The sequence below is a fragment of the Ciona robusta genome, chromosome 8 (assembly GCF_009617815.1).
Source record: "Ciona robusta chromosome 8, ASM961781v2".
NCBI lineage: Eukaryota > Metazoa > Chordata > Ascidiacea > Phlebobranchia > Cionidae > Ciona > Ciona robusta.
In genome coordinates, this window is record NC_143242.1 from 1,390,185 (window position 1) to 1,401,088 (window position 10,904).

General features: G+C 35.2%; 3 protein-coding genes across 8 annotated transcripts; all 3 read left to right on the top strand.

Annotated features, from left to right (window-relative positions):
* Positions 1-136: 136 nt before the first annotated feature.
* LOC149732061 (protein rolling stone-like) lies at positions 137-2,240 on the top strand. Its single transcript, XM_089883802.1, has 3 exons — positions 137-358; positions 595-814; positions 1,569-2,240. Exons 1-3 carry the CDS (start codon positions 272-274, stop codon positions 2,075-2,077), a joined length of 816 nt encoding a protein of 271 aa, XP_089739928.1. The 5' UTR covers positions 137-271; the 3' UTR covers positions 2,078-2,240.
* On the top strand, positions 1,983-3,675 carry LOC149732062 (protein rolling stone-like). Of its 2 annotated transcripts, none has more exons than XM_089883804.1 (3): positions 1,983-2,123; positions 2,477-2,627; positions 2,983-3,675. In XM_089883804.1, exons 1-3 carry the CDS (start codon positions 2,091-2,093, stop codon positions 3,489-3,491), a joined length of 693 nt encoding a protein of 230 aa, XP_089739930.1. In that variant the 5' UTR covers positions 1,983-2,090; the 3' UTR covers positions 3,492-3,675. The 2 variants fall into 2 exon arrangements, with proteins under 2 accessions (XP_089739930.1, XP_089739929.1); XM_089883803.1 differs by lacking the exon at positions 1,983-2,123 and adding an exon at positions 2,703-2,922 and having other exon boundaries at positions 2,488-2,627.
* A 105-nt stretch (positions 3,676-3,780) lies between these two features.
* LOC149732063 (uncharacterized) lies at positions 3,781-10,210 on the top strand. Of its 5 annotated transcripts, none has more exons than XR_016385606.1 (12): positions 3,781-4,016; positions 4,075-4,410; positions 4,460-4,598; positions 6,337-6,467; positions 6,790-6,942; positions 7,004-7,184; positions 7,247-7,448; positions 7,512-7,682; positions 7,995-8,176; positions 8,647-8,727; positions 8,823-8,865; positions 9,054-9,230. XR_016385606.1 is itself a non-coding variant. In XM_089883797.1 (12 exons), the coding sequence occupies exons 4-12, from the start codon at positions 6,415-6,417 to the stop codon at positions 9,207-9,209; spliced, it is 1,227 nt and encodes a 408-aa protein (XP_089739923.1). In that variant the 5' UTR covers positions 3,781-4,016; positions 4,075-4,410; positions 4,460-4,598; positions 6,337-6,414; the 3' UTR covers positions 9,210-10,210. The 5 variants fall into 5 exon arrangements, 3 of the variants coding, with proteins under 3 accessions (XP_089739923.1, XP_089739924.1, XP_089739925.1); XR_016385607.1 differs by having other exon boundaries at positions 8,804-8,865; positions 9,054-9,090; XM_089883797.1 differs by having other exon boundaries at positions 8,642-8,727; positions 9,054-10,210.
* The last annotated feature ends 694 nt before the right edge of the window (positions 10,211-10,904 follow it).

The following is a 10,904-nucleotide window of genomic DNA, read 5'->3' on the forward strand; positions in this document are numbered from 1 at the left end:
TATTAACATACGATGCAAGCCTGCATAGTCAACAAACATTTGCCGCAAGCATTTATAAATTTACGCATACAGGATATCAAAAATCATCTTCCGGTGTATATGGTACAAGCGTTAGAATGTCAGTATGTTTACATTATGAAAAGCATGTACATGATAGTCATTGAGTGAAAAAAAGAATTATTTGCCACAGGCGGTTACAGCAAAAAGAAAAACTATTATTATTCCAACCCGGTAGTCTTATGAACAGAAGCCGTGTTTGATTGTCTTTAAAATGTGCAAGTGCTGTAGCTGTTACGAATTTCAGTGCAAGTTGTTTGGTTTTTACGACTGCAAGGCGCATGACTTTTATGTATCCCAGGTAAGTCATCAAACAATAATTTAAAACAAAACATACAGTGGGGTGAGGGAGAGACGGGACACCTTTATCACATAATATTCAAAAATCATGATAGCGTTTAAACAATTAACAACGGTATGGGAGTCGTGAGGGAACGAACTTTTTATTGTTTACCAATATAAGACAAGACAAAAACGAAATGGTGTCTCATCTTCCCCCACCCCACTATATTACTGTCCATTAATTCTTTATTTTAGTGGGGAGAAAACAAAATTTTGTTTCTGTTGTACCGAGTGATTGTCTTTTTATATTCACTCGCGTGGGTGATAGCCGACGTATCTGTGTATCATCAACCACGGTATTGGATTTTTTTGACGAATTGGACCGAAGTGACTGGCTGTCTGTATTTTTTTACGGCGTTGTTCCTTGCCATCTATGGATATTTCTCTACTAAACGTGAAGTTGACCGTGAAAGAGGTATGGCTGATGTTGTTAATTTAGTGCCACAATTTATCTTATAACAAAGTGGGGAAGATTGGGACATTTTTAAGCACATATTGCCCAATATTTTCAAAATTAAAATACATAACGGGTTTGGGGTGATACCTCGAATTTCTTTATTAGTTGACTTTATTAATTATTCATTTATTAATTGACATTGTTAATTTTGACTAATAAGGAAGTTTATTATTAGAAATACACGTAAATTACACGAAATAATCTTGTATACGCTTTAAAAATCAAGCTTAAACGCTTTTTCTTGCTCTATTGCAGTGGTTTCCAATCTGTGGTACGCATATATACCAGCACTATAGTGGTACGCGAGCCACTCATTAAGTTTACACCAAACGGTTGCAAATGATATTATAGTTATTTATTGGTTGTCGTATTCTAAGTCACACAAATTAAAAGTCAAATATCCAACTTGTTTTCAAGCACCTGCAGGCTAAATATCTCAGGGGACAATCGCTATTACGGCGCAAATAATAAACGTGTGAATTGCTGTTTTGTCTTGATTAATTGCCAGGTCAAACCAAAGTTGGGTCAAACCATCGCTTTTATGATGCAACGAATTCACTTGTAAATCCGTACGATTTCGTAACAAACACGCGGCTTGGCTGAGAAAGACATCGCAAATATACAGCAGTGCTACTTCTGGAACATATTTAGATTGTTTATTACAGTCTGTTACCCTTCTATACGTTAAAGTTAAATTATTTTATTTTAACAGGAGCAAATTGGGGAAGCGCTATAGTCTGGATTCTTATTAATGTGGCATTCAGTGCAGCGTTGGTGACTGATTTGTTATATTGGGCCCTTCTTTCAAGTGGAACCAACCCATCACGGCTTGCAGAACCATTTAATGTGCATTCCCATGCAATAAATCTACTGTTACTAATCATTGATATTTTTGTAACATCATATCCGATACGTTTGCTACATTTTATTTATCCAGTTGGATATGGATTAGTTTACACTTCATTTTCACTTATATTGCACGGTACTGGGTTTACGTCCGCAATTTACAGTTTGTTAAACTGGGCGACATCACCAGGTATTGCAGCAGCTGCTTGCTTTGGAGTTAGTTTTATTGCGATGCCTTTATCGCATTTGCTACTGTGGGGTTTGTATCACCTTCGTACATTCATTGCCCATAAACAAGGCTGTATATCTGATGTTGAAGAAACGAATTTGGAATCCCATGAAATGGGACACGTAAACCCAGTATACTCCAACTAACGCACAACTTAAAATGGCAACACTGTCGCTCTTTTACGCTATGTTTGTGAGTATTGTTTACGTATTTATGCATATTTTATTTCACAGAAACGAAACGCGTAATCTTTCCGCGTCACGCTTTTATAATGAAAATAGTAATAACAAAAGAGAAATTACACTGCAACGATTTGTTAGTTTCTTTGCGGTTTGGCGATCATATAGGTGTGGTCAGCTTAGAGCTTTAGGCGTATGCAATTTAGACATAATAGTATTTGGGTTCTTGATTTTTAAACGCTGCAAACTTGAGTATAAGCTACAGGATAGTTTCACGACGGTAGATAAAACAGACTATGTTATGGAGCCTATATAGGCTACTCTCCAGCAAAAACAACATTATTAACTTATCCATTCACTTATCAGGGTACAAGTTATTGTCGTGTAAGGTATATATGTGACATCATCAAGGGTTTTTTAGGATTCTTTAAAAATGTCTACTACATGTCGATACGAATTTCAGTGCAAACTTTTCGGGTTTTACGATTGCAAGTCTCACGATTTCTATGTTTCTCAGGTAGGCAGCATGCATAATATTAAACTTGTTCTGGAATATTCTGCAACATTATAATGGTGATATATAATTTTTCAGTGGACCACCAACAAACTATTGTTTCTTGTGTATCGATGTTTATTTTTCTTTTATTCTCTTGCTTGGATAATTGCTGATGTGATTGTGAACCCACAACCGCAATATTGGATCTTTCTTACCAACTGGTCTGAAGTTACAGTATGTTTTTACTTTGGTCTTTCTTGTTTACTTGCTGTCTATGGCTACTTTTCAAACAAAGCTGATTTAGACAAAGAAAAAGGTAGGATTTAAAATGCTAATAATAAAATCTAACAAAATGTACATATATACAATGTTACAGGTGCAAATTGGGCATGCGGGGTTGTGTGGATTTTGTTTGACGTGTCATTCTCAGTCTCTCTTGTCACGAACGTGTTGTACTGGTCACTGCTTCGGGTTGGCTCAGTCGATTTAATCAATGCATTTAACATTCACTCTCACGCCATTACTTTTGTAATGTTACTTATTGATGTATTTATAATTGCTTACCCAATTCGTTTGCTGCATTTTTTATACGGTATGTGCTATGGACTCGTGTACACGGCATTTACACTTATATTGCATGGAACCGGCTACATATCCGCTGTGTACGAGCTGATTAATTGGGATAAAGGGGCAAGAATTGCAACAGCGATTTGTTTTGTATCTAGTTTTATAGCAATACCACTCGTACATTTGCTTGCATTTGGGTTGTACCATCTGAGATGTTTCATTGCACTCAAAAGTGGTTGTCAAAATGATCAAACTAATACCAGTGATGAGCAGGAATCAATTGAAATGGGTCAAACTAATCAGGGATATGCCGTATAGTCGATTGGAAATGACATATTTATTGCACCTAATTATCCCGTTACTGCGTTACCTTACACTTTCTTATTTAAAACCATACATCGACACTTAAAGGCAGTATTTATAGTACGTACCATGCTCTAATATGCTTTGCTCTATCTATATATCTTTATATGTACAAATAAATAACATTTTGCGTCTGTTGCGTGTCATTGCGTCATTATTACAGTTAAATGAAACATTGTGACATTTAGAAATTACAACGTAGGTAATTTAGTTTGTGACCACTTAATAGTTAAAATAAAATAATGTACAAATTTAGTTGCAAACTATTGTTATGTACTTGTGGTTTTATTACTGCATTACGATGTTTAGCGAATGAACGCAGTTCCTCTTAAGTTCAAAGTAAATCAACGCTATACAGGTCGTATTGTGGTACATCATTTGGTTACCTTATAATTGACTGGCAAATTGAAGCATATACTTGTCCTTTTCTGAAAATGAGTCATCATGAAAATTAATCATGCACCAACTTTTAAAATACAGGTAAGCTTAAGCTGCTATAAATGGCCATTTTATTCAATTAACAGTCCGGTTTATGCAGAAGCGATTTGAAGGGCCTTATCAATCTACCGAGAAGGATACGGATGATGCTGTAAAACAGTCACTAAATCAAGATTTCAGGCAATTTAATAATTTAGCTTAAATACGATTTACACCGTAAAGTGAATCACGTGTAGCTTTACAGGTACTTCATAAATAAAGATGTTAACTTGCGTCGAGTTTATGCACAACTACGCCATTTGGCGATTGTACTTTTTATCTGCGCTACATTATCTTTGGGAACAGCAATTGCGGATATAGAACTTACTCGCCAGGCCAGGGCTATTATTTCAAAGAAGTTGAACTGTGAATCGACCTACACTCGAGGATGGGGCCGGTAAAAAAATGCATTAATTTGAAAACAAGTTATATTTGGCGTTTTGCAGTTATTGTCCGCCTATTGATGATGGGACGAACTTCTCACACTATTTAAACTCAAGCATCGCAGATTCATATTTTAAAAGATGGTACATAAGTCACTTTAACTTCGCATACGGCATTACCATTCTTGATGTGTGCCTTAAGGTAAGTATACCATATATTTGGGTCGGGACCATTGTGTACATATACGCATGAGTAAACATATTTCCCAATATTTCACATGGCTGTTAAATCACGAGTTTGTGGTATATAGTAGGGTGAGGGAAGATCCGACACTTGGTAAGACGAGATTTTTTTAATAATTTTCTTGTTACGAACCCCTATTTATTGATAATCAGAGATTTAATATTACAGAATTATTCGATAGTAATATCACAAGTCATAACTTTGTAAGAGTAAAAAATGCGAAATAATAAGATGCTAACTTGCTGGCTAAAACATAGTAAAGCCGATAAAATTTTGTAGTTGCGGGCAGACTAGTTTCATAGCTTCATAAAACAACCTTGAACATTTCGTGTCAGTTTGATTTTGTCTCATAAAACTAGTTTTAGTTTTGTAAAAAAATGAGATATAAACATGAGAAAAATAGGCAGGGGTTGATATAAATTTTATTTGGGATAAAAACAACAAAAAATGTCGTTTTAAAGTTATATATATATAAAGTTTACATGGCAAAGAAACTAGCACAGTCGGTTAAATTCAATAGGCTAACTACAAGTTGCAGAATACTGCTAATGTAAATATATTTCAATTTGGAGTCCCATCTTCCCCCACATTGTACTTTTGTAGATTTTCATTGCCAAACTTTGAAAGGTTTGCGTTTAATTCAATAATTTATACCTCAGGAATTATTTAAATATAATATAATAAAAAGATAATACTTAGAAAATATATTCGAAATTTTTTAATAAATGGTATCCATATTTTTTTAATAAATGATATCTTTAGTCAGCCCACCAAATTAGATATTCTCAGTCGGTCTATCAATTTGTATTTTTGATTTGCTCAGCAGCTTTACTTGTTTTCCATGGTGGGTAAACTTGGCCTGTCTACTTCCCCAACACTTGCTATAAAGAAGCACAGGTTCAAACTGGAAAGGCTCAATACCTATTGCTAGTGGACCTGGATCTTCACTGATGTCTCTTCACCAGATAAAATACTACAACAAACACTTTATTTCATTCATTTATTCATTATTGTAAACTGACAAATCTATAGTGCGACATAACTATACATTACGCACTTTTACATTCGTGTTAACTGACAAATTTAAACAGTGTAATACTGTAATAAACCTACAAACAATTTAAAGAAATATTAATTTTAAAACAAAATCAGGCCAAGGCAATACCTGCGCATATTTCCTTATTTAAAACAAACAGTAAACGCTATGTCGGCGGTACACTCTAGCTGTTTTGCTGCAAACATTATTTTATTTTTTGCTAGCAAAGCATAAATCAGCTGATCGTTTGGAACATATCGTGACGTAATTTAGTGACGCAATAACGGACGATTATTTGGCACTTTTTAAAATGTTTTTTTTTTTGGCAAAACTTAATATTTTTTTCATAACAAATACTACAGATAGTATTTATTAAGTGTATTTTCATTTAAAGCCAACTTGTATAAGCGTGGTCCTGACTCCGTAAGGTTAGATGGGACATGTTTTTATATATGTTTTGTTCCATATGGTAGTAAACAAACAACACTCATATAATTATATAACCGCAGCTCCGCGACTCTAAAAAAAGGTTTATTGTTTAAAACAAGACCAAGATAAATATGGGATTTAGGTGCTAACAGTATTCCACCTACCCCGCAGTACTAGATTGTACAAACAAGTAAACTGATAGAATAATAACGGCGTCGTGTTTTATTTCAGAGCAGCTTGAGCGTAGTTACTGTCGTAAGTTCGATTTGTTTAATACTTTACCATAAAGCCGAACTTGACGTTTTGCGGATGAAGAGATATATACCCGAAGACAGTTCGTTCGGAAAGTCTCCAAAATTAAGGTATATTCACCGGAATTATGTTTTAAATAAAGTAGAGTTGGGAAAGATAAGACACCTTGAGCACATGATATTTAAATATCCTGATCATGTTTTAAACAATTAATAACGGTCAATGAGAGTCGTAAGGATATGGTTTTATAATTTCTTAAATTTTCTTTGTTTGCTACCAACTGCGACAAGAAAAAAATGCAGATGTCCCATCTCCCTCACCCTACTGTATTAACAATAGGAGGGTTTGGTAGCAATACATTCTGCTTGATGTAGTAAAAAATAAAATGATAGCACAAACATTCGTATGTTAAAGCATGTATAATTTGTGCAGGTCTTTTACTTTGAAGTTTATACTCGCATCATTACACATACCTCCTATGTGTGACGCTTGGATAAATTATGAATTCCAGCTAATCGTGCTGTCACGAATATTCGTGTGTGGAATAAAGTTACTAAAAGAATGTAACGAGCTTCGTTATCACAGGTATATATCCCTACATTACAAGCATATATATTTTACCATGTAACTTGTTGACATCCCACAGGCTTGGAAATGTATTATCCAACCTTGCACGAGTGAAAATTCACAGCACCTTTCTAATTAAGACCTATTTTCTACGATATCCGAAATTTATTCTCTTTGTGGTCTACATTTTTGTCGTTGGATTCTTTCCGTATCTTGTTGTAATAACTGAAGCAATCGAAGGGAATAAAATATATTATTCGGTAGATAACAACATAATAATGGAAACACACACATACTTATTTAGGTGCAACCTGTATTTTAGGATGCATGTTGGTTAATGGTCGTTACCATTACTAACCTTGGCTCGGGTGAAGTCAGGCCGCGGGGAATACCCGCACGAGTTGTCGTCGGTCTGGCATCTATAATAGGAATACTCTCGACTGCCTTGTGGGTAAACGTGTTTTCAAAATACCTCGATCTGCCGAATGAAGAACGGAGAATTCTTTCTATAGTTGAGCACCAAAGTATAATTTGATTTCGTTTTAAAATACAACTTATATCTAATTATAAGGCGATATATATATTAGGGTGTCGAAGGATTGAACGATACACCGCTGCCGCTTGCCTACAAGCAGCCTGGAGGCGTTACGTGCACAGGAAAAAATACTCATATAGTTTACGAAGCAGTCGTGAGATTGAACGAACCTGTAAGAAGGCGATGTGGGATTGGAAATGTGTCAGACAGAACTGTACTGAAGGTAAACGCTGCAAGTCACTGAGTTATGTTTCGTATAATTAATGCTTATTCTGGTGCGTCCGACGGCACAGTGCACGTCTCTCTTTAGCCCTCAGGATTTATATTCGAGGCTCGCCGCTGCTACTGCTGTAGACACGTTTACTTGGCTAGGGCACTTGATGGCAGTTAATCGAATGTTTATATCCCTTGTTGGTTGTCTGAAAAATTCGAATATTTAGCAAAAAAAGATATTAGTGTTACGAAAACTATCTTTACCTCATCACACAAGAGTAAAGAAGTTTTTCGTTTATTTACGAAACTGCATTATTTACAGTTCGAAGAAATCTTGAATCGAACTTTTCAACCGAAGACACATTGATAGTTGCTCGTCGATTGGCGCGTCGTATGTCGGAATACAGGACAAAACCGATTATTATAAACAAAAGCTTATTGAATGCTTCACATCGCAATAAAGTTTTCAACAACTACCCATCAGTTTCACCATCATTAAAACAAGTCGGTAACAGTGACAATAATGTCTTGCAGCAACAAGACTGCTTGTTTGTGGTGTTTTTTTGTATATTTATAGTAAAATGGAGTATTACCATGGGGCCCTTAATCACAGATTACCCAATACTTCCCAACTCAAAATATTTAACAGTTTTTGGATGATACCACAAGTTGGTACTGTCATAACTTTTATTAATCAAAAACAATTCAAATAAAAATAATAAAACACACGAGTGAGAATAATGTCGAACAATACTGTATCATTTTTATTTCGTGTTTTATTAAAGGGGTACCACTAGAAAAAGATTTTAAATAAGTTCCATCTTATACCTCTAGTCCCGTCTTCCACCACCCTATTATATATAACTAGATTCTAACAAGCAACGGGGGATAAACATGCCAAGAGAAACAAAAGCAACTAACAAATCTAGGTTATTTATAAAAACATTATCACAACTTAGTTTCCTTCAGAATAGACTTTCAATTCAACCTACAGAGGAACGGAGGTTGTCAAGCAGCGATGAAGACATCAAGGTCAACGAGGAAACAAACAAAAAGTAAATACCGTTTTAAAGGAAAGAAAATCTAAAACTGATGAGTTAGCCAATGTTCACAAGTTGTACTTACTTTCAGTAAACATCGTCTTTTATAGATCACACGATCGTCGAGATACGAAGCATGACATCGAACCGCAGGTTAAAATAAGTTATTATTCAGATAAAGAATGTTATACTTTTATTTTATAATATAGACGCATTAGTTTTGTGTTTTTTTGGGTAACACCTCGTCTGGTAAAGTAATTAATTTTAATGCACAACCACGTTTTTAACATGTGTTGGAATATATAATAAATTCCACTTATTTATCGTTACGTATGTTACAGACTATAAGCAATAAGTTGCACGGCCTTCTTGTCACTTTAAAACAAATAGAAAAGGACTTCAACCGCCACCATTCAGCAGCTCTTTCACAGTTACAAAATTTCGAAAGGAGTCTCCGCGAGATTGGGTTAATTATAGATGACACTACAGAAAAATAAAATTGAAAAACATATCAGCTATAAATACGTCATGATATATAGCAGTGCAAACAAACAAGAATACGTCATCAAAATCTACCATGGTATGCCCGTATTTACCTTGCACGGGACGGTACTGATGAGTTGCATATTTATAAAGCATTTTTACTTTATTGCCTTTTAGCGTGTTGCCACCGATATTTAGGTGTGGCATACATGCATACATCGCTCAGGGGAAATCATCGTGCTACTTCGTATAGTTATTGATCTCACGCAATGGTAACCAGCAGTAATTAACGATAATATATACACGCGTATGAGTTTACTTAGTGCGCTAATAGGTCTGTGAAAATACGTTAATTTTCAGTGAATTTACACCGAAAAGCGGGTAAATATTTATTCTACCTTGCTGATACTTTCCATGCGCTGGTAGGGTTCAATAATTTGATAAAATCCCAGACTTCCGTTGCAAGACCTAACCTAATTAATAATTTAAGACAGCAGAATGGTTGAACTGTATTGTAAGCTCGTTGGTACATGAACCCTAAAAGATGTTGTTGTATAAGCTTTTGGGTAAACGGATTTTTTTAAATGGTTTTGTATTATATTTCGGTAAATATTCAGTTTTCTGTTTGACTTAGCCCAAGGCATGTTGAAAGCTAACGACAGCAGGTTATAACCGGCCATCATGAATTAAGGCAGTGGTTATTATTAAGACAGTAAATTAAAGTTAAAAGATTCAGAAATACGATTTAAAGGCGTTCACAGAGTTGAATATATGAGTTTTGTTCCAAAATTAACTTGTGTACTTAAATCATGACGTCAAAGGAGAGTAGTGGGGTGAACCTGTTGTATTTAGGAAATCTCTTGAAGTAAAGATATTATACTTCCTTCTCGACGAACACGTAGGCTATGTGTTTGGAAACGTTTTCTCGGTCGGCTAAGTTGTTATTTGAATGAATATTTTATTTATTGGTTTGTATGATATAATTAGCTTTACTAATAAAGCACGAATGACGTAAGCTTTAAACTCTTTGGATAACTAAGGTATGGTTTATAAGGAAGCCTCGGGGCTATCAATTTTTATCTTCCATAAGAATTGCTTTATAAGCGTGGTGACAATTATTTCCCGAGAACAGATAGTTCGAAAATTTTGTTAGTATTTTAGGCATATCTGACTAACTTAAAATTCGTCATGATTTGGAGCAGGAGGTAAAATAAGCAAACGAGTAAGGCAGCGAGTAATTTTTCTGATATAAACCGGGGGGATATTGGCTTGAGCGCTCAATTCTGAAGCAGCGGTGGCGGTTGCCACTCGACATTCCTCGAGGTCACCATTTGAGTAAAGATAAAAGCTTCTTCTGTAGAGCAAACGTGACATATCGTAAATCGCTTCTATCTCCAGAGTATTGTTATTATATGTGCTAAGAGCTAGAGGTGTTACGAGAGCCGAAGATAGCATGTAAGTGATAGCCATGTCTAGTTGTTTCGGTAACAAATGCTCCAAATTCAACTAAATAGCCAGTTAAAGTTTCACAGATAGTTGTTAAAGTTACCTGTGAAGAAGAGCTTTTAAATTTACACAAATACTACTTTGAGGGTCAAGTACATGGTAGTAACATTATACGTGTTTAATACCGATATAAACATACCGTATCAATGGCGTATTCTGTATGTGACACAAGCCACATTTTATCTTTTCGACATAAGTTTCGA

Coding starts and splice junctions, on each gene's coding strand:
- LOC149732061 (XM_089883802.1), top strand. CDS start 272: ATGTGCAAGTGCTGTAGCTGTTACGAATTTCAGTGCAAGTTGTTTGGT. Junction 359..594: donor ATGACTTTTATGTATCCCAG/GTAAGTCATCAA, acceptor TCTTTATTTTAG/TGGGGAGAAAACAAAATTTT. Junction 815..1,568: donor TGAAGTTGACCGTGAAAGAG/GTATGGCTGATG, acceptor TTATTTTAACAG/GAGCAAATTGGGGAAGCGCT.
- LOC149732062 (XM_089883803.1), top strand. CDS start 2,544: ATGTCTACTACATGTCGATACGAATTTCAGTGCAAACTTTTCGGGTTT. Junction 2,628..2,702: donor ACGATTTCTATGTTTCTCAG/GTAGGCAGCATG, acceptor ATAATTTTTCAG/TGGACCACCAACAAACTATT. Junction 2,923..2,982: donor TGATTTAGACAAAGAAAAAG/GTAGGATTTAAA, acceptor ACAATGTTACAG/GTGCAAATTGGGCATGCGGG.
- LOC149732063 (XM_089883797.1), top strand. CDS start 6,415: ATGAAGAGATATATACCCGAAGACAGTTCGTTCGGAAAGTCTCCAAAA. Junction 6,468..6,789: donor GGAAAGTCTCCAAAATTAAG/GTATATTCACCG, acceptor TAATTTGTGCAG/GTCTTTTACTTTGAAGTTTA. Junction 6,943..7,003: donor AACGAGCTTCGTTATCACAG/GTATATATCCCT, acceptor GACATCCCACAG/GCTTGGAAATGTATTATCCA.